General features: G+C 35.6%; 2 protein-coding genes across 4 annotated transcripts in view; one reads left to right on the forward strand and one right to left on the reverse strand.

Annotated features, from left to right (window-relative positions):
• LOC128879068 (filamin-A) overlaps positions 1–23,795 on the reverse strand; it is a 53,266-nt gene that overhangs the window by 10,023 nt on the left and 19,448 nt on the right. Inside the window, exons 11-16 of one of the 3 annotated variants that reach the window (XM_054127887.1) lie at positions 23,385–23,788; positions 22,600–22,898; positions 16,919–17,057; positions 10,761–10,953; positions 1,281–1,421; positions 667–969 (exon numbers count right to left, since the gene is read on the reverse strand). In XM_054127887.1, the coding sequence (XP_053983862.1) occupies positions 667–969; positions 1,281–1,421; positions 10,761–10,953; positions 16,919–17,057; positions 22,600–22,898; positions 23,385–23,788 (1,479 nt within the window). Of the gene's footprint in view, positions 1–666; positions 970–1,280; positions 1,422–2,276; positions 2,468–10,760; positions 10,954–13,972; positions 14,130–16,918; positions 17,058–22,599; positions 22,899–23,384; positions 23,789–23,795 lie in introns of those variants that run through there. The other 2 variants (XM_054127889.1, XM_054127888.1) reach the window with 2 other exon arrangements.
• LOC128879069 (uncharacterized) lies at positions 19,806–22,401 on the forward strand. Its single transcript, XM_054127890.1, has 2 exons — positions 19,806–20,967; positions 21,171–22,401. The coding sequence occupies exons 1-2, from the start codon at positions 20,778–20,780 to the stop codon at positions 21,908–21,910; spliced, it is 930 nt and encodes a 309-aa protein (XP_053983865.1). The 5' UTR covers positions 19,806–20,777; the 3' UTR covers positions 21,911–22,401.

The following is a 23,795-nucleotide window of genomic DNA, read 5'->3' on the forward strand; positions in this document are numbered from 1 at the left end:
ATTTCTCAAAATTTAAAAAAAAAAACACTGGTTAACCCCAAGGCAACCACCTTGACCCACTTAAAAACCAAATGTTGGCCGTAGAAGAATGTTATTGTCAGTATGGTTAGATTTCACAGAAATTATGAGGTTCTGAATCCTGATGAAACCATCAGTGTTAAATATTATTGTGCTCAGTTTGATAGACTAAACTCTGGCTTTGATTCAAGAACATCGAAGACTGATTACTCTAACAGGTGTTATTCAGCAGCTTGACAATGCAAGACATTATAACTTAAAAACCACTCTAAAAAAATCAGAGTTTGGTTGGAAAGTACTTTGTTCACAACCGTATTTTCACGATGCAGAAGCAGCGTCAAAGTTATGCAGATGTGCTCTATGTTCAAATAATATTAATTTATTTATTTTTCAAATGTGAAAACTAAATAAGTTAATTTTTGTTTTTAGAGTTATGAATATTAATTAATCTATAAATTGCGCATGCATGTTACTGCTTCTTAAAACTTCAATTTTCAGTTACTAATCAGATTGCAGAAAAATGAATTAAACGTTCCGCAAACAAATTTCTGAATTACATACGAATGAAATAATATACACGCGGATATTACGTAAATTAATTAAAGGTAACCATGCATGACGTGAATTATGATTGATTTATTGGTATACCTGTAATTTTAGCAACGTAAGGGCTACCCTTAATGTGTTTGTCGCCAAACTTGACGGTGATTTTGTATTCCCCAGGAGCAGTCGGTAGATAAGAAACTGAAACGGTTCCATCCTTGTTATCGTGGCATGAAATTTCAGCTTTGCTAGGTCCTTCGACTGCTAACGAAAGGCCACCCGCTTCTGCTCCTTTCGTGGAGATAGTAAAGTTTCCGGGCTCGCCGCATACGCCATATATCAGACCAGGTCCATACGCCGTGACATAACCACTTGCCAAAGAATCCACGTGAAATTTAAACGGTGAACCTAAATCAATAAAATTCATTCACATTTTATACGTTATTCATACAATAACGATAAGAAAAAGATACTTTGCCCGCTTTCGTCGAGACCGCGGATTATTTTACACCAATAAAACATAGTTTTTCGTTACTGATGACCTCCTATAATTGCGCACAATTTTTTGAATGTACAAGTTTGCAAACTTTTGTTTCGTCAGACGTGAACAAAGCAGACCCACTAGCATTCGCATTTTCGTTTCGAACGATCTCCGAACGATCTTCAAACACTTAGCACGTACACGGTGTAATTTAGAGCGATAAAAATATTGAACAAACCTTGAACGTGTTCACCGTTAAATTTCACGGAAATTTCATGCTGTCCTTCCTCTCTTGGATCGTATCTAACAGACACCGTGCCATCGCGATTATCTTCAATTACTGGTTTATCCACATTCCCGCTCGGCATCTTTACTTCAGCTGAAATAACAAAACACCGCAATTACACTTCGTAGCTTGCATTGACGAATATAAAGCGCGTGTTAAATGGAAAATTCTAATTACTAAGGTAAACATGTTCGTACAGAAAGCAAGTGTTTGCAGAATGTAACATTCCTAGTAAATGCAGTATATATTTATTGTTGGAAATATTACATAGAAACTTTTAAGAAATACGTCCATTTGTTGAAATTTAACATGTCTAACCTGATCGTTTGTTAGACAATTTTCAGATAATTAGTAAATATGTGTTCGATAATCTCGACTACTTAAATAAAACAAAAACATTATTAAGTCCAGTTTGAAAATATAAACATTCTGTCGCTAACTCAAACGTTGTACAATTTACGAATAATTTAATTTATTAAATTTACATAATATTGGCGTTCATTTAAAACGTTCAATATCTTCTATAAAAGGTGTTACACTTTTTTCGTTAAAATGTTCAAAATTCCAAGATCACCTAAACATGTAAATTGTTCAGATTAAACTGCAGATAATCGTACTCTTATTTGGCTAATAATATTATAAAAACATAGCTACATAAAACGGCCCACAATACTCTAGAATTTGAATTTATTACGTAACAATAATAATACTCATTTAAAAGGAATCATTTTTATTTGATGATAGGCACAACAGTTCGTGGAACAATATATCTCATAATTATTTACGGGTAAATTAACTTTACAGATGTCTAAATTCCTACGATTTCCGCCCCCTTAGTAATCCAATGCGCCATCATTGTAATTAATATTTGAAATGTGCATTACACAACGCGCATTAACGAGCAAATGAACAGATAGCGATTAAGTATAACTTCCTAAACTTTGAAACCTTTTTTCGTTTGCACGTAGTAAAGACTCTGAAAAATTAATGGAGCGAAATCAAGTCCTGGCGGTGGTTCTTCATTCTCCGGATTGCCCTTGGCGTAACAAATCGGCCCACGCTCAGCGTAATCGTACTGACTGTACGGAATAGTCTTCAATCCGTATCTGTAGAAAGTCGACACCTCCTTCCATGTGGTTTCAATCTCCTCTTCCTCCCAAACCATTTCTAAAGGTACAACTCGGACTCAGTCGACTCACTGATATCGATAACGCTACGCGCTCCACGAACCAATCGGTGAACCTAATTCGATTTTTCGAAACTAGTTTTCAACACCCCTCGGGAGTAAATATACGTGGCGTTCCAAAACTTTTCATTCAAAAACGAAAACGAGAAATCAATCCAATGAAAATACTCCGTTCGTTGATCCTGCGCGATTCGAGCTAAAGTGTCCAGTAATCGAAATATTCTAACGGAAATATTCGTTACATTAATATTAATAGGAGCAGTAGTAACTCTTAATACGTGGAATTTTTTAAAAACTCGACAGTACTCGTTTAAAGATAAAGAATTTGAATGTTACTTCCACGGTGCACGGTTTATACGAAATACAGCGCTTTAAATAATCCCTGCGGTGAGACAATTTTAAAGAAAATTGAACGCGTCGTGTTAAAAACTTATGAGAAATGGGATAAACACGCGACACGAATCAAGTGAGAAATTCATTTTTAACGTGCAGAACTTTGTAAGTTCCTCTCCCTTGGCAAATATACTTGCGCCTGTTTTGAAAACGCCGAACCTACGATAAGTTGAACCAAGAATAAAACTTTCATTTACGTAGATCGAAAGATTTAAGCTTGATTCCCAGAAATTCCGATGTTTTTACGGACTGGAAGAATTGAAGAAGAAATATAGCATTATAAAGTATCCGTCAATCCGAAAATAACTTCCTTTGACAAGATGCGTCTCGACATAACACGTTTTCATCTTCTCGCTGGAGACACCTAAAAATCAGTGCTATATTTTTACGGATTGAGCTAAAATATTCTGATAAATATAAATGTTTTCGACGGACGTTCCTTGGTAAAGTGTCGCTAGAACTTATCAAAAATTGCACCTTAATAATGTCTAAACATTAATAGTAATTACTTTTTTTTTATATCATAAATATCTTTAGCAAGAGCAGAAAAATCTCTTGGGCAAATGTTAGACCACAAAATGCAGTGAGATTCTAAAATTACGCGTAAACTAATACTAGGCCACCGTTAATTAATGATCAACGTCCGATGTACGAGCTAACAACGTCGCGCTATCGTTTGGAGAATTTTTCAAAATAACATTGCGTCGACGTTGAACAAAGAAGAGCGAGCAAAAAATAGAAACGACTACGAACGATCAATAATGGAAAGATAAAGTATTTGAAAGAATAAAAGCAAATTATTTTGTTGCTAACACCACCGGCTAGACGATAGTAAGAAGCTTTTGTAAGCTTCGCACGATGAGAAACGATCGTATAATTATAACAAAGAATTTATACGCGGGCCATCGAAAATTCTTTCCCCTGACATTGACGGGTTTATTCTTTTTATTCGTTAGTCGATAGTATTTTCAAGTGAAACAATATAGAAGACACTGACGACGGGAAGTAAAGGAGAAAACTCTGCTGCAAGATGGAGGCACTTCTCCAGACAATGAATTTTCGCGGTACACAGTCGAATTTATATCAAAAACCAAGATTAGTTAAATAAAACTGTTTACGAAATTGAGATACGAGATTCCCAGGAGATCGTGGATCGGGCAATTTGAATGCGTGTTCGAAGAATGCCGCGCGAGAAGAGTCGAATAGAAACACCATGCACAGAGATATGTCGCTCATTCGTAAAACTTTGTATCGTTATTCTTCGGTAAGGATAAATCAGGCCTTTGTCCGTTGACGGACCTCGAAGGGAACGTTCTTTCTATAGACAGTGAACGTCAAAAGCACGGACCTAATTCGCGACAGGATAAAAAAACCGACCGAACGAGATACACCGTAAGAAACCCTCTGGATTTCTTCTCTTCTTAACGAATCGTCACAGGAGCAGAGTGGCTTCCAACACGAGAGGGCGTTTGCTAAGATTCCTCCAGCAGAATTGCGGCGTCAATTGACTTCTCGGGGGTACATCTCTGGCGCGACTGACGATGAAGCGAGCAGGAGAATTACTAGCGACTGAACCATGCCAGCCCGCCGAGACCTTTTTTTTCCAGAACATCTACCGCCAGACTTTATATTACGCAGGAGTCGCCTGGTGTCTAATAAATTTACCACCTCTATTACACTGACAACCGCGTACATATAATACAACGTCTCGCGTTGCGGTATAATTACGCGCACGCTTAAATCTAATGAACCGTTCCTCTCCAAGATGAACGAACCCCTGTTACACCTGCCGTGTCACAGGCTCGCGGCGGTATTATTGTCATTCGTTGACAATCCGAAATCCGTCAATTCTACCAGAGTCTTTTAATAGATTCCTTGATTAATCTTCGTTTCATTACGAGGTCGTTGTTGATGTAGGGTAAAGTGTCGGATATGGATATGATTTAAAAGAATTATAATTTGGCTCGTTCGCTGCGGTACTAAATTCTAAGAAAAATAGCGATAAATTAAAGAAGGCTAGAGAAGATATTTAAAAAGTTTCATGTTGGAGAGAAATAGTTCTTCCTTTAACGTTGAATAATGTACGGATAATTTGTAACTGGACATGTGTGTTCGCTGGTGAATAATACATCATATTTCAGCACCGAAACCATGGAATATAGATTCGGAAGTTTAAGATATTTATACTTGTCCAGAAATTAATTTTGGTTGGTGCGTGTCGGTGGATGGGTACTTATACGGGCAGTGACAACCACGTGACAGATAGACGAAGTAATGTCAACAATCTAGAAAACTTTTCTTTTAATATTTCTATTTAATATATAGTATAAAATAGTCTATGCTTTCTCAAAAATTGATCGACGTTGCAGGTTTTCGAATTAGCATTTTGCTTTTTAAACATGTCCCTTCCTTTTATCGCAGTTTCATCGACGCCTTAATCTCGTAATTAGCCTTGAATTGTATTTTAGTAATTGCTTAACCGTGAAATTATATTGAATATATTCGATGAATTGTAAGTACTGTAATATTAGAAATACGATTGGTTCTTGGCAGTAGGTGTGTTAATAAATCCAAATTTAATGAGACGCAGAGATCTATCTGGCCGTGTCGTCTCTTATATTTTTAGTTCGAACATACGTTTAAGCCTGTTTCACACTATTCCGTTCATCAATCGTTTTTTGCAACATTCCTCGATTAGTTTCACATAGAAGTGTTTATACTATTTTATTATTGTTATAGCTAGTGTTTCGTTGAAAGAGCGGTCTTTTAAAGGAATGTTTCGATGGGTTTAATTAGTGATTAATTAGTGATAGGGGTAGGTTCATCGCAACAGGCGAACGGATAGTGTGAATTGAACCTTAAAACGGAGTTACACTATTCGTTAGTGGTGGAGAATAGTCTATCGATAGTATGAATTGTTTTTTTGTATTATTACTGATGGGACATTAATGCTTAAATGCCCTAAGTTTCAAATTTGGTACCGGACTCTTAAATCGAATTGTACACTTGGTTTGTTTTTAATATTTGGCTGTACGTATGTCACCATTGCATAATGTTCTTTTAAACAAAAGTTAAAAAAATAAACGTCGGCTGTCAAAATTGTTTAAATAATAAATAAATTGATATTTTTAACCGACTTCGAAAAGGAGGAGATTACTCAATTCGACATGTATATTTATTTATTTATTTTTTTTTAGTTTAATTTGAAAAATCATGCTGCTAAGGGTTAAATGAACTATTAATAAGATATATTCTGAAATGCAACACAAACTAAATGTAGAAACATAAGTAATGTTCGTTAGTATAGAGCCGAGACTTTTGCTGGATACTTATTCCCGTTGAGTAAGTGAATATGTTTAGTTCAGATCGATGAAATGTAATTTTCAACAATTTCAAGTGAAATTCCATCTCTGTCAGTAGTAGAAAATAAAAATGAAAATGTCAATGTCTTGTTCATGATCGGTCGTGTATATCCAAAAACAGACCTGCTCTCTATGTCACAATGATGTTGTACTATGTAAAACGCTTACACGAGATCAGATACGCGCCTTTCTATTGCAACAGTACCAACGTATTGTCGCGTGGATAAATCTGAAAGAAATAGTCTATCTGTCGTGGTCGGAAAGTAGTCGAAGACGACTGGAAGACGATAAGAAGATGAATTCTCGCGAATTCTTACTTTGTGCCATTTCTCCCAGCTAACGCACGCGTTAAAAAAGAAAATAACAACTTCCGCTATGACACTTTCTCCCTCTTTCTCTATCCTCCTCTCTGGATTTACCAAAGAGAAGTGGGACAGAGGAAGGATAATATTTTTATGTTTTAAAGAACCGAAAAATAAGATATACGTATTTTTTTATATTGGCCTGTTTTCATATTTAGGAGGTAAAACGACCCCCTAGAGTTTCAGCTGCAATAGGCTATTATTATAAACAAATTATTTTTTACAAACAGACTGAAAACCATGAAACTTTTTCTTAAAAAGTTTTCTTCTGTCCATGATAGTTTCGGAGATAGCCTACTGCAGCTGAAACTTTAGGGGTCGTTTCACCTCCTAAATATGAAAACGGGCCAATATAAAAAGATACGTATATCTTAGTTTTCGGTCCTTTAAAACATATCCAAAAATTAAAACAATCGAAAACGGACACCTAAAAAGCTTTACTTGTAAGAGACACAAGTTTCTATATTTTACATTTCAGTTCCTCTATGTAGCTATCGATATAGTTTAGTTCTGCTTATAACTTCAATCTTTTATTAACTACATGGTTCTAATATATCCAAGAAAATCTACACTAAAAGCGAAAACGTTGATTAGAATATACAAATGTACCTAGTTTTCGTTTATATTTCTGTTTCAATTAACGGTCTTATTAGTTTCGTGTTTCTATATCCAGGGAAATCTACACTAAAAGCCAAAACGTTGATTAGGACATATATATGTATGTAGTTTTAGTTTGTATTTCTGTTTCAATTAAATACTCTTACTGTCAGATTAAAGGGGACGTGTACCGTCGAGTGACGTAACAGTAGAAACAGGGGCAAAACATAAGATCATTCGAGTGTACTAGAATTATAAACGTTTGGCACGGCTCGTCGTTGAAATGTAATTATTTTTAAGGTTTTAATCTGGATCCATCATCGAGGTGCACAGTTGTATAAATCGTTATCATGTGCAAGGAATCCCGGAATTCTTAAGATAGAAAAGAGAGGAATTTGGCGCGTAATATCCTGGCTTCTATTCCGCTCACGTTGCTGTTTTCACTTTGCGCAGGAAGTCGTCGAGCAAGCAAATCAACTCACTCGTGCACATTAAACGCGTGCCAGAGGTAACACGAGAAGTTGAGCTCGCGTCTCTTGACTAATTACAAACAACCGAAACTCTAGGCGGGGTAACATTACTCACGCGAGTTATATCGATTAAATCGATGAAAGAATAAAAAGAATGGAAAACGCGACGTGTTCAAGTTATCGACATAAAATCACCAATAGGAGACGATTAGGGTGTATTAGAAAATAAACGAATGTTCAAAGTCGTGTCTTGTAACTAGCGGATGTTTATGCAAATTCGTACTTTTATACGGAGGCAAAACAGAAATTTAAATCTTAAATTAAATTTTATTTTTGATATCTTATGTGTTTATGCATTTGAACTCTCCTTGTATACTTTTGGTTATTTGCACTTGTCATAAATGCATAAACATCCGCAGTCTACTTATAACCAACTCCATTCCTTCATAGAGCTGTGCAACTCTCAATTCTTGCCGAGCTAGATGAAACATTAAACTATGTCGAAATGTTGCAAGTAAATAAATAGAACTAACGGATATATTAGGTAGACTGGAAAGTAATGTCGTTTCTTTTACATTAAATTCAAACAAATTTTTAATAAATTTCTATTTTTAATCAATTATGAAATCGTCCTCGTTAGCAGCAGCCTTTTGCCATCGGGTGGTGCAAAATTTTCAATGCCAGATTGATAAAAATCAATGAGCTGATGAGTGATAAACAAGTATTTAATATTGCAAAAACGACATTACTTTACAGTTCACCTAATATATGTGAGATAACACCAAGGTAAAAATCTGAATTCGATTATCATATTTGGTTATCACAAATACGGTAATAAATCGAGAAGAAAACTTTGGGTTTGTCTAATTGCTCTTCGTAAATAAATCAAATGGTCTCATTTTGTTTCGAGTTGGCCAATCGAAATAATCGGTAACACAAGCGAAATTACCTAACGTTAATTTTGTATTGCTATGATTATTATTAACAGATTGCGGATTTTATGCATTTATGATATAAATTAACGCAATTAGTACATGCTAAACATAACCAAAAGGTACGTGCACTTATGCAAAACAAATTAACATTATTATTATGTTAATTGTAAAGTATATTCAACGACATACATCGTGTATATTTTATGTATGTTTTCTATATTGTTGTACCTCGTGAATGCATAAAATTCGCAGTCTAGTTATTACAGTCCGTTAGTCTGGTATGCTTGGACATTTGTATCGACGCGAATTTAACGCGGATTTATAAAAAGCGAAAAAGAAAAAGAATTACGAGAACAGAGAGAAGATTGACTTCTTCCCCCGTTAGTAACATCCACGTCTGCGGTTTTCAGATTCAGGTTACGATTTTTGGGCCAATGACGAATCCGCACATCCGGAGCCACTTAATCATCCAATATTAATATCACCGCCCTGCTTCCGCCACACGGCCGTTTGCATGTCTCTCTTTCTCTTCCTTCATCCTTCCCACTGCCTCCGCCGCGCTTCCACTCTGATTATATTTTTGGTGTCATGGTGGAACCAGCAGCAAAACGATGAGTGCGGACCTGTCATACTTGTCGTTTCGTACATCCTGTCTACATCGGAGTGTGCGAACCGTGAATGAGGAATAATTATCATGAAATTGCAACTTCGTTCGTATACAGGGTGAGCTGCACAAATTCCTGCGAACTGTTCTCTTCGGAAAACTATTTGCACGCAAACTTCCGTTCGGTCGTGGTACATTTCTTGGAGGGTGCGATTTTGGAAAAGTAAGGCAACAAATGTTTTACTTGAATGGCGAAAACATGCATCATTTAGTGTGCGATATTCAATGGTGATTTGTAGACCGCGGATGTTTATGCAAAATTATATTATCGCAGATCCAGAAAAAGTATCGAAACATTAGTGAAAGTATGTCTTGTTTTTTAAACGGTATAATATGTATATTATTATTGATATATTATATATTGTTGCATTTGTACACATTGTTATAGATTTGCCATAAATGCATAAACATTCGCACTCTAGTGATTTGTAATGTCTGAATATTTATTGTAATTGGAGATCCGTTTTTTTTTTTTTTTTTTTTTTTTTTTAAGATGTAAGCGAACAGTTAACACTAAAACAAACGTAGTAAATATTTATCATAGATACAACTATGAAGGAGTAAACTAGTTTGTTGATTAAGTGACTTTAAGAAAGAAATTTGAAGTGTAGAGATGAAATTGAACGACTTGGTAGTTTTAGTATTAAAATAAACTAAAGAATCCCTAATTATTCGGCAATAACTTTGTTGCTAACGAAAATTAACTTTGTTGCCAACGAAAACGACATGGCGCCAATGTTGATCGCGTGGTCTCTCGCAAGGGTGGGAAGAATGCGTACCTATCGAATACAGGTGAAGGCAGGTCGGGAATATCGATAAAGCACAACGATCTATTTTTATTTTAGCAATCGCTCCGTTTGTATTTTGTTTCATTTCATTGTCTAGAAAATTTTGCACGACACTGTACGTATTTCAAGAATGTTGTCAAATTTTCAGAAATAAATCTCTAGAATTACTAAGAAACTTTCCGAGAGAAACGCGTACTTTTACCATTTTCCTGCAAAGTCCCTTACGTACAATGATATAATCACAAATTCTTACAACTTCTACATTTGCCTGCACTTGTATGAAAATTTAAAATCTGTCTTTTCTTCGAATTTTCTATATTTTCGAGTATTCTTAATAATACCCAAGGGAACAAGGGAAAAAAACATGTATTTTCAGAAATTTTATTTCTTCATCTGTGTGTTTGTCTGTCCGAATGTTCGTAAGCCATAACTCGAAAACGGCTCCACGTATTTCGATAAAATTATATACACGTGTTGGCATCCTTCCAACTTACAATTAGAGAATAGGCTACTTTATGTCAGGCTTTGTTTTACTGTTTTTAATCGGCGAGCAAAAGCTAATTCGTTAAACATAGAAATAATGATTCGCCAAACATAGAAATTTCATCAATTTTATACATTATGTTAATGTATAATAATAATTGAATAATTGGAATTTTACTTATCTGTACTTACATGTTACGAGGCCACCTGGCAATGGTAAGGGGATGTTGTTCAACCGGATAGCGTTAAAACTCTTCTTCGGTACACCGGAACTTTCTTGTATACTTGTACTGTGCTGTTCGATTAGACGTTGTTCTTGTATCTGCCGTGACCGAACAGCGCTCTGGGTTTTGTGTGTACTTTGTTCTTGATACTTCTCTGAGGCCTGAAACATATAGCAGTGTTTCGTATTAAAAATAAAATATACGACACGTTGGGTGCCACGTCACCCAAAAATAGAGTTTTCATTGAGAAACTAAAAGAATTCATTCCGAAGGTGAGGCGTTAGTAAAAATAAATCTGGATAGGATTCCTAAATTTGACGGGGACGAGAAATTAAATACTACGATAAATGTTAAATTGTATGGTCTTGAATAATTTCGAGACAAAATTTTAACTTTGTACAAATTTTCACTAGTTTTTCACTTGGCAAACAACGTGTTAAATCGGATTGGTTAAATATCTCGTGAGAGGACAATCATGGGCAAAGCCATTAAAAAATATTTGTACAATGCTTATTTCGTTCGAATGGACAAATTATATGCTGTAAACAATTTTGGAATCTATGGCTGTGCAACGTTGTAAATAATCGATAGCTGATATGCAAAGTGATTACTTCCCTATTTTAAATTCTCAAAGGAGGCTTAATACTACGTATATACTTTGATATCTGAGTAATATTACCTAAATAGTAAGTTTTAATAGTACTTTTTTTGATACATTATTGTATCCTCCCCTGCTACTTTATTTACAACAAAATTCTTTACTCCATACAATTTGTCTCTTCGAATCATATAACTTTTGTTAAACATTTTTTCGAAAGCTTCATCTTCTCATGAGATATTTAACTATTCCGATTTAAACGAAATATTCTAACAGTACGTACGACCTATTTTACTGGAACAACAGCCATAAGTTAGAGACAAGAATCTAAATAAACAGGAAAAGGATCAAGAGTATTCGTACTTAAAAATTAAATATATCTCTAGACATAATAATTTGGCATTTTTTTTTTAGACGAAATATCCATCGCTGTCGCAATGTTTACTGGACTTACGTTTTACTACTGGGGTATATATATATATACACAGCCAACACGGTCACCGTAATAAAATATTCTATATATAACTGAACAGTATTTTCGATTCTGAAACGAAATGCACTCAAAACTATTATCAATTTGCAGAATCGAGGATAACATGTATAATGGTTATTCATCAATTTCAAAAGTTTATAACAAATCTATGAAAAAGTTGTACTTTGTAAATCTAAACATTCTATGCATTGATAGCAAATGCACGAGTATCGTGTAATGATTTTGAGGATTCATATATTTTATCTGTTTTTAACGAATTCACGAGAAACTTTATAACAAATACATGGAAAACTGTGTAAAAATTAAAAAATTTATAATTTGTGGAGGTTCAGAAGAAATGTATGAGAATGGTTAGAATAATCCAATAGAAAAGTATTAGAATAGTATTTAAACATCGTACAAATATTTGACAATTGAATAGCGTTCGAATGTGTTCCTGTCTGAATACTTTTTTCGTATCTTCGTCTTTTTTTTTAATCCTTTTTCTTTCAAACATTGGCAAACATAAATAGCGAGATGTCGTCGATTAACGATCTGCAAATATCGACGATAAAAATCCCCGGCATACCTAAAACCGAGCGATGGTGTTCGTTACAGCTCATTACGATAGAATCTACGTATTTTGAAGCTGGTCACAAGCCAAATATGCTGCGTGTAAAGAATTTATTATGTAATCGCGACAGGATCATTGCAAAATTCGTATCACGTGAAAAATCCATCACCGAAAATCTCGTAAATAAATTTCGTTGACGCGCTTCTCAACCTCCTCGGATTAAGAAAATAACAGTATTCGTTCGATACGTTCGTACAAATGTACACGACACCGTTGAAAAATTGTTGTAACATTTCGCGAAAGTCGAACGTTCCTTTTAAACGTTTGCGTCCATGTTTTGTAAAGTTTTGGAGTCGCGCAGATATCAAGATTTATTACCAGCTAGATGCATTAAAACGTTTCAAAATCGTTTCGAATACAAAAGTTTTGAACAGCCACTTGAAGTTAAATGTTTCGGTGTTCACCTAAAATTTCTCGCAGTTGTTAACATATATTGGAAACGAATGAAGAAACTGAAAACAGGCAAGGTCGGACAATGAATAATATATCCGGCAATGCACTGTAACAATAGGAAGCCAACATGTTTATCACACTTGAAGAAAGGTTGAAATTTAGTTCGGGAAACAAGCTTTTGATACAAAGGTTTTCAAACTTACTTGGCGATCCGCTTGAGCAACATGATACCCTCCCGAAAATATTCGCAATTACTTTATTTCTTCAATTTTAAAACCAAAACTTTTGATTAATGGTCTAGAAGCTTTCTAAATTATAAATTTTAAATTTATTGGTCACGGAGAGCATTAACTTCGATAATACAAGAAAATTTTATAATTATTTCTTTATCTCAACGGTTAAACGTTGTTACGCGATTGAAGTCGTTAAACGCATAAAAATAAATGTTGCGTCATCGTTGTTACCTCCCTTAAGGATACATTCTAGAGTGAACTATCTAAAAGGAGAGGCTTTTTTGGGAATAGAAAAAGAGAAAAACCGCAAATCGTACAATAATAAATGATTTTTGCTACTTAACGATACATATCTTACAAGATAAAAAATATTCTGAGAAAATCGCTCAGGAAACCAACGCTGCGAAAATTAAACGTCATAACGGTAACCATGATATCTCACGTCCTATTTGTCTGAAACAAAAGTATCAAATTTTTGTTCATTGTCTACTGGCTATGGTATCTACTAGAATAAACAATTTTGGTCAAAAGATACATTTTATGTTTTACATTATTAAATAAAAGAACTCATTTTTCCAATTGTCAATGTTTTCCAGTCATTATAGTAGACACCATCGTTACATGAATAGACGTTGAACAAAATTTGTTCCTTTTTTTCTTTCAGACAAATGAATCCTGAGATATCAAGTTTTTTCTTACGTTTTAAGATACGTATCATCAAGTACAAAATCATTTATTATGCACGACTTATAGCTTTTCTTTTTTCAATTCCCAAAGTGGTTTCTCTCTTTTTAGACGTTCACAATCGAATGCATCGTTAAATGTCCTACTATCAATGCCGTATTCATACCTTAACTTGGGCGCTAGAGGGTTGGGCAGCGATACATGACAGCAGGAACCAGCTAGGACGGCGGCAGTCACGAAACTCGTGGTAACTGACGATAATTTCGGGCACAATGCTGAATTGGATGTTACGATAATAGCTGGCCAGCCCCCACTCGTCCACTTTACAAAAGATTTTTCGATGGCAACACGTTTTTGTACGATACTGTTAATCGATACGCCCAAAAAGTTCCCGATAATCGTGTTCCCCGCACTCGTTTACGTTTCTAATTCGAAGTAACCAACAATTAAAGCACACTTAAGATTTTGGAGTTGCTCAACACTAATTGGCTCCCCCGCGATAACAAAAAAAAACATTGTTTATCCGTCATTGAAGCGATAGGTAATCCTCAAAATTGATTACTCGAGGTTTCTCTAGAGTCAGATTTTCTAACATTTCTAACTCTACGTTTTAGCGACGCGCGTCGAACACCGACTATTATTTTGTTGCACGGGAGACTGATGAAATATAGAGTCCGTTGCACGAAAATCGGGTTCTATAAAAAAAAAGGCGGTCGCGATATCTTTAGCGTATTGTAGGAATTCGCGTTGCAGGAACTCACGCTGCACGAGAGTTTGAAATACGGTAGTATTTCAATTTTTTTAAATTGTGTACCACGATACAAAGCGATTGGATATTCACCTTCCATTCGTTGGAATATTCGTTGGAAATTTGTATAAAATATGCTCAAGTGTGTTAAAGTATCCATTATTATTAGTCACACGTAACTTATGAGTAGCAGTGTTGTAAGACAAAGTCGTTTTAATGATTAATATATAACCTGTTTGAGACGCTCGGCTGAATTATAAGGCGATTGTAATATATAGAACTTACATAGATGAAGAATCCAAACATTCAGACAATAAATCGCCGGGCAAAACATTACAAGATAGCGTTATAGCTCGTATATTTGCGTACTGTATGATACGAGCGATTTAATACGGTTGCCAACCAATTCAAATTGCTGAGATTCTTGGATAATGATACAGAAAAAAGAAACACGACTGTCTTTCAAATGCCGAGAGTGCCGTAGCTAAAGACGCTCTTGGACACAATTTTGTCTAACATTTCGTTTGAGAATACGAGTTATGTTTCCATTACACAAGACAAATACGATGATCTATGTGAACAACTTGCAATATCAACTGTTAGAATAATACTAAAAAACATTATTCATTTTTATTTTGTCCTGATGTAGCTTATTTATTGATAAATTATTTCTTGCCAAGCTATACGGTACAAGGCATAAAAGAAGAAGTAGTTGCATAAAATTTACACAATTTGCATTAATTTAATGCTCGTCCATTGCCCTCCGCCTACTTCGAATGATTCTGCTTATAAATTTGGGAAAGCCTGACATACACTCGAAATAGTCTAAGGGGCCTCCACGGAGAACAAGATGCGTATTAGATTTCAATCTGGATCGTGCAATAGACTCGCACAAGCCTTTCCAGCTTGTCTTCTGTTATCAGCAGTGCTTAAACTGTTCTTTATTTTATGAAGGTAGTTTAATATAATTATTACATGTAATCGAATGCACCTAATACCACTGTATCGATTAGAGGGTATTTATGCATGCGATTAATACGTAATAATCAGGAAAGAATGAGTGCCTTGTTATCGATATTTTATATTTTACAATTCTGTTATATCCATTTTTCAATTTCCCAATGTATCAAAAGTATATGGTATTCTATTATAGGCATATTTGATCAAAAAAGTTCATAACTATTATTTAGAAGGAATTAATATATAATATATACGCACGCATAAAATTCAAAATTGTTGATAAAACAAAAAAAAATTTTATTTGATAATATATTTATATACGTAACTGCATCATTTTATTCCTTTCGTAAAAGTAATTTGTGATACAAGGTATACGTAAATTCCAAGACACGACTATATGTTTTTAATCAATGAGACGGAGATGAAACACTAGTTTTTAAAATTCTATCCACACTTACGTAAATGTAAAAGATGATTGTTGTTTAATATCTATTACTGAACGTATAAAGATTAAATAAAAGTGAGTATCCGTATACTGAGAACAATTTTAAACAAGTAGACATTTATATAGATTTTTTAATTTGTATTACAGTTATTCACATTTTATATAAAAATACGACAACGACATTCAGTTAATGAAGTAGGCATCCCAGTCTCCGAATTTGAATCTAATCGAAACGGTATGGGATGTTGAAAGATATTTGACAAAAGGTAAAAAATATTAATTAATTACATCGAGGGAGGCAGAGGCGCATCTCGCGCCAAGTTCATGCTCGGGTGGCGTGGCAGGCTGTGTATATTTACACGAAGCACTAGTCAAGTCGGGGTCAAATTATCGTACCTCTGCAATGCTTGCATGAATAGAATTCCAAGTAGGCTCAATCGATTGCTGAACCGTCAATTATATCAGAAACATGTCTTCAAGTTTTCCCTGAATGTCTTTCGAACAGAGATGCGGTGTATCAAAAAAGTATTTGCGCGCATAGTTTATTTTTTTTCTAAGATAATTGCATGTATAGAAGTATTACACGGCGGATCCAAAAATGGCGAAACAAAATGTGAGAAATGACTCGATTTGAAAGTTGGAATTCAAGAGTTTTTGAGAACGTTAATTACTAATGTGAATTCAAACTTTAGAAATCACGGTAACGGTACGGTCTAAATTTATCAGTCCTGTTAATGTTCAGAAAATAATAGTGTTGCCAATAGCGTTGGCAGTTGGAGTAGAACACCTTCAGTAGTTATGCCAGCAGTGCTGGTAGTTGGAAAGCAAAAAATTAACGAAAATGCACTCTTTTATTTTGGGTCAGAAAATAGGTATTTTGTTTTTGTATTCTTGTTACTTAAGGTCTTTAAAATATACCAAATACTGTTGCAAATAAAAAAAAAAGCGTAAACACTTACCGTGAAAGTGTAAAATCCGTCTGGTATTGGTTGGCCACCAAATTTGATGCTAAGAGTGTAGTCACCAGCATCCGCAACTGTATAGTAAATGTTGACTGTGCCATCCCCGTTATCCTCGATGTCGATATCTACAACTTCACTGAACAGAAATATTAAACATATATATAAAAATATTCCTTACATCGTTATTACTAGGCTGCGAATTTTTATGGATTCATAGAATGCGCATGAAACTACAAAGTGAACACAATATGCAATAATAGAAAAAAATATTGAAAGTAAAATTCATATTATAATATTTCCAGAGTAAAATAAATTCCTAGAGGTGTGCAGGATCCCGGTCGGGACAGGAATTCCTTCCGGGATCGGGATGGAATCCCAAGAATTTCAAAATCCCGAATACATCCGGGATTCCCGTGAATTTCCGGGATCCCGAAACCATTCGGGATTCTCGAGAATTTCGAGATCCCGTAAATGTTCGGGATTCCCGGGAATTTCGAAATACCGTACATTCGGATTGCTGAAATTTTCAAGAATAACAACACTTTCGGAAATCCCAGATATTATTCTATATCCCGTACATTGTCGGGAATCCCGAACATTTTCGAGATTCCGTACATTCTCGGGAATCCCGGATTTTTGCGGGAATCCCGGACATTTTACGGGAATCCCAGACATTTTACGGGAATCCCAGACATTTTACGGGAATCCCGGACATTTTACGGGAATCCCGAATATTTTCGGGAATCTCGCACACCCCTATAAATTCCTATTTAAGTTCACTTTTTGAAATCTAGTCATTAAACTAATTATTGTGGATGCTTCTGAGAAAAATGTGTCAGGAAAGCCTTTTCTAGACCTCAGGGGCTGTAGCTATGTTTGATTGTAGCTACAGTACGGGTTTAGCGATCCCGAGGTACCCGAGCTATAGAGGGGTCAGTGGGCCCCCTAATGGGGATGTCAGAGAATGTAAAGCAATGGAAAAACGAAAGAATTTAATGAATATTGAAGAAAGAACTATGTAAAATATTTTAATGGAAGACTGATATAGAAGGTATTATAGTCGCATAGAAAACTCCGTACCCTTATAAATAAATGAAATGAAGCTTTTTCGGCTAGATACAAAAATTATGCACGTGCATAGAATAATAATAACTTCAAAATCAATAATTTCTTAACATGCATATGAAATAATGAAAATATGCAATGTGTGCAAGATATAACAATATATAAATAAGAAATATAGGTTTCATTGATCGATGAAGCCATTGAGTGAATTTAATGAAAAAATTAAAAACAATTTACTGTAAATGTGTTTTGTTTATATTTTTTTGTCAGCCATTTATGCTGTCTTGTATCCGCATAAAAGGGCAAGCATATATCCAAAATCTTTTTTGTTCAAGCCTCCTAATTAATTTTAATAAATTGACTTGGCTTATTGCAGCATTACTTTAGTAACAGAAATCTAATAAGAAATCTCTGTAAGTATAGTGTTAATACCAATATTAAACCTAGAAAATAAATTACGATCTTAATTTTTGTTCATTTAAAATTTCGAATTTGTTTCTGTCGTTACTGTCCAAGTCAGAGAAACTGGTCGAAACGATCGAAATGATCTGGAAGTTACTTGTGCGCCACAATCTACTGATTCGGTAGTACCGAATGATATCGACTTTTTGTCGGCTGATAACGTACTATCGATTTTCCGTGGCACGAGAATGGTGAGGTAGAACGCGCCACCGTCGGTCCAGGGCTCGTTTCTGGGATCACTAGGTTGAGGCGGTAAGGCATCTGCCTATGTGAGAGCGCTCGCATACTTGATCCACCGCTCTTCCACCATAAGACAATACCTTTTACCATCTCTTCAGACTATCGCGCGACGAAAAGTCTACGGTACATTCCCAGCCTTAGTCGACATGGTGAAAAAGCCAAGATGAAAACTTGTATACAGGGTGTCCCAAAAATGTTGTAACACCTTGAAAGAGGTGGTTCGGGAGGTGATTTGAAACAACTTTTTCCTTTGCGAAAATATTGTCCGAGGCTTCGTTAAGGAGATATTAAGAGAAAACCCCGACCAATCACAGCGCGCGTATACCGTTGGAGCGGCCGTTGTAGCGAAGGCTACGCGCTAGGCGGCCGCGTCTAATGTCCTTCGATCATTGAGCTCTATCCTAACTGGAGTGTGAACAACTGTACGAAGAAGTAGAGGCGACGGAGTGTCCGAGAGAAATGCAAAATGGGTGGTTCCGGTATTATCCTATAGCAAATTTATTTGTAGAGGGGGAACAAACGTACGCCGTAACATAACCTACCCGAACATCGCTGAGCATTGTCGAGTGAGTTACTTTCAGATTCTTTTCCGCATAAAATTGGATAAATACAATATAAATTGAATTGTAACAAATAATAAAATTTAGCTCTATACCAAATTGTATATATTTGTATGATCTAAATTATGGTATGTAAATTATGTATACTATTTCATTATTATGTCATTATTGTTAACGTTTCTATCGTTTTATATAGAAATAAAAAGGAAATAAAGTTCAAATCTGTACATAATTAATCTGTAAATAATTCCTAGAGTGCCGCGAAATTCAAACAAAGAGGAGTCTGTTCTCCCTCCACACATAAATTTGCTATAGGATAGTACCACCGGAACCACTCATCTTGTATCTCTCTCGGACCGGCTTCTCTCTCGCAGTTCACACTCCAGTTAAGATAGAGCTCAATGCCTACGAGACGCGTCGAGTTACTTGTTCGCGTACGAGCGCGGCCGCTTAGCACATAGCCTTCGCTACCGCGGCCGCTCCAACGGTATACGCGCGCTCTGATTGGTCGGGGTTTTCTCTTAATATCTCGGACAATATTTTCGCTAAGGAAAAAGTTGTTTCAAACCTCCCGAACCACCCATTTCAAGGTGTTACAACATTTTTGGGACACCCTCATCAAATGCACTATGATTCAACGAGACAGTTCAAAAGCGTCCCATAAAAATGACCGACACAGAATTCACCGACACCGATATTGACAAATTTGAAAAATTTTTGAAGAAATACAAAGCGTTTAATTTAAAGATTTATCTATTATTATGGATATACTGCGGATCTTCATGCATTTATAGGAAATTTGAATGTGCAAGAACCTACAAAATGAAAACAACCTGCAAAGATATAAAAAATATTGAAAGTAAAGTTCATGTTATAATATTTGCAGAATAAAATAAATTCCTATTTAGGTTCAATTTTTGTAGGCACGTTCGCGAAGATTTTATTTTGCATAAAGATCCGCAGTCTAATTATAAGTATTAGTATCCATGCAGTTAATATTGGTTTTGATAAGATTTGCATCGATAAAGTGTACGTTGATAAAGTGTACGTCGATAAAGTGTACGTCGATAAAGTGTACGTCGATAAAATCTGCGTCGATAAAGTCTATGTCAGTCATTTTCATGGGACCCCAGCTAGATCTTGTTCAAATGAGGCGATTTACGCGCGACTCGAGACAGGTAGAGCATTTACTTAATATTCAGATAGTGTTGGACGAAGTTATCACGTGACCAAGTATTACCCCTTCTCACTGCAACTATCGCGCGACTGCTGGACGCAGCGATTGTTGTGTCTCTAGTATATCGACTCGCACGCTGGCAGTCGAGTCGTGTATAAGTCGTGAGATTTGAGGTTCTGGCTACACACGCAACTGTCGCACGACTGCAATTATGGGCCTCTAGTACCTCAAAGTAGCGCGCGTAAATCGCCTACTGGTGGTATGCGACTACTCTCTGACAAAAAAATCGAGCAATTACTTATAAGTCGTATCGAAAAAGTGGAATCGTGTAGTTCCGTTTGTTGTGACTATAATGGCGTCTTTAATGACGATAAATAATGTGGATACATTTATCGAGTTAATAAAACAGCGACCTTTGTTATATATGAAGGATTCAAAAGAGTATACAGATATAAATCTAAAAAAGAAATTATGGGAGGAGGTGTGTACTGAAATAGTTCCTAACTGGACAGAACTTAGCGCAGAGAATAAAATGAAATATGGTAAGTGATTTAAATCAAAAGAAAATAAAATGTCAAATATTAACAAATATTCCTATTATTTTTGTGATTCTTTTCACTTTTAATTAAATTCATCAAGTTCCTTCTCAATAATTGTCATTTTTAACTGCGCCAAGTAAGAATTGATACAACATGTTGGAAATTATTGTGATACAGTTGCCCCTATTAATTATTACTATATATAGGACTAGAAGTGCAGAAAAAGTGGATGAACCTGAGGTCTTGTTTTACCAGAGAATTAAAATTGCAGAAGACAGATAAATCAGGGAGAATCTCAAATAGACGACGGAAATACATGTACTATGACCAACTACTCTTTCTTTTGCCATCCATAAAACACAGAACTATCGAACACAACGTGGATTCTCAAATTATTGTGGATGAAGAATTTGAAAGTCAAGATTCTGGGAGCCAAGAGTCCAATGTTTGTTCGAAACCTTCTACGTCGCAGTACAAGAATGGCTCCATTAATCTAAAGAAGAAGAAGAGCACGAATTTCGAGGAAGCACTACTTAATATTTTACAGAAAGAAGTGGACGAGGATACTAATTTTGTCCTTTCCCTTGTTCCAACATTGCGATCATTAACAGAAGATGAAAAATTTCAAGCAAAAATACAAATCCTTGATGTATTCAGGCAAATAAAACGGAATAGAGCCACGAAGCAATTTTCACCTGATTCCAACAATATTTCGCACAACTTCTCACAAGAACAGAATATTCCGACACCATTACTCCACATAAGTCTTCCATACACTTCTCAAGTAGTAATTCCTGAAAATGCACAAAATAATCCATCCTCCCCACCAATTGTGAGCAAACATCATTTAAATGGAACTTGTTCAGATATCCCCGAAAATACTGAACAATCTTGCTTCATTGATTTTCCGGACAAATCTCCGAAAACTGAAACACCATCTCCGTGATATACAATATTTTGACCACAACAAAACACAGATGGAAATGATTTTTAACATAGCATTCCATCTGTTTCACTTAAGATGTTTGTTTTCTATATAATTTGTATATACACGAATATCGTATATTCGTGGTAAAGTTTTTACAAAGCGATGAAAAAATAAACGAGGCCGATATGAAATAAAAATCGACACTCTCCAATCCTATGTTACGCTGCAACTAAGTTAAAGGGGTATTCTTATTTTTTTACCAGTTTCGATTTTTGATTTTTTTACTACAAAAATGTTTGATAATATATTTTATTTAAAGCATAGCAACAGCATAGAGTATATAGAATATATGCTGTCTCACTATATTGATTACTCACTATATTGTATATTTTTTAATTCTAAAAGGTATTGTGCTCGTAAATAACGGTAATTTTTAGATAAAAGCAAACGTACACATATGTATCAATATCCTTCAACAGGTTAATACAATCCAATGAAAATAGTTTAAAGATCTTAAGTGATAAGAATATACAAAAAGTCGACCCCCCCCCCCCAAAAAAAAAAGAATACCCCCCAAAGGGTCACGAATCGATAAGTTGCTCGCAACTTTACATAAACGCGAACATAAACTCAAAGCGTAAAAATTGTATGAAATCGCCTGAAAGCGATTACTTTACTCGAAAATCTTGAACAAAGAGTTTGCTTACCTTCCAGAAGTGGAACGTATACGACAGGTGACTGCGCCACGCCCGGCATTTTCAGTGTCCACGGTGATGCAATACTTCTCACCTTGAGCCAAAGTGTGTTGAATGCCTTCCTTGATTTTACATTTTTCAGCTTTTCCAGTGGAGACACTCTGGACGTTTACTGGACAACTCGGCACCTCTTTTCCTCCGTACTTCACGTTCACCTTGTAACGGCCGCAATCGTCAGGCAAATACGTTGCCTTGTATTTTCCGTCTCCCAGATCTTGAATCTCAACTTTTCGGGGAATTTTATCGGGACCCTGGAAACAAGCATTGTTAACGACGATCATTATCGATCAGATGACATAAGCCATTGAATAATAAATAATTTATTTCAGGGCCCATTTCATCGAATTTCTCAACTTCATGTTTTACGGAGTTAATCGATTTGTGTAATGAACTACTTATAAGAATGTTATAAGTAGACTGCGGATTTTATGCATTTATGATGTACCGTAATACACACAAAAAAAAAAAATACAAAAAAACATATAAAATATATGTTAAATACATTCTACAATTAATATAATACTATCGTTATTTCATTAGCGTAAGCGCACATACCTTTTGTTTATGTTTAGAATGTATTTATTACATTAGTTTATACCATAAATGTATAAAATCCGCAGTCTGGTTATAAGATTACAGACGACCTTGTCTCTTCGTTATGTCGGTGAAATAATGAATTGTAAACAATGACAAAATAAGCCATTTTGAAACGAGTCATAGCGTCGTTGTTCACTTACCAGAACTTGTACTTCGAGATCACCGTAGCCAGCTTTGGAAGTATCCACTACGAAATCGACAGGGAAAGAAGCAGTGCATACTGGCGCAACCCCAAGTCCCGATAGAACGACTTTACTTGGTTCCACAGGAGACTGGAGGTTTGGTTTTTGACGAGTTTCTGGTACATTTTCTCGCAATGTTTCTGGTCCAGTTCCAGGTTTGCTCGTCTCTGGTTCGTTTACAACCGGGACGTGGAAAGGAGACCCGGGAATGTGTTGTTTCGCGAATTTTATGGAGACTTCATAGTCACCTGGTTGCGATGGAATGTATACAACGGTGCAGGATCCATCGTAATTGTCCTTGCAAGTCATGTTCACTTGAGAGGCACCGTCCATGGATAGATCTATACCGCCCTTACCAGCATCTGACCA

The sequence above is a fragment of the Hylaeus volcanicus genome, chromosome 6 (assembly GCF_026283585.1).
Source record: "Hylaeus volcanicus isolate JK05 chromosome 6, UHH_iyHylVolc1.0_haploid, whole genome shotgun sequence".
NCBI lineage: Eukaryota > Metazoa > Arthropoda > Insecta > Hymenoptera > Colletidae > Hylaeus > Hylaeus volcanicus.

Coding starts and splice junctions, on each gene's coding strand:
- LOC128879069 (XM_054127890.1), top strand. CDS start 20,778: ATGGCGTCTTTAATGACGATAAATAATGTGGATACATTTATCGAGTTA. Junction 20,968..21,170: donor AGAGAATAAAATGAAATATG/GTAAGTGATTTA, acceptor TACTATATATAG/GACTAGAAGTGCAGAAAAAG.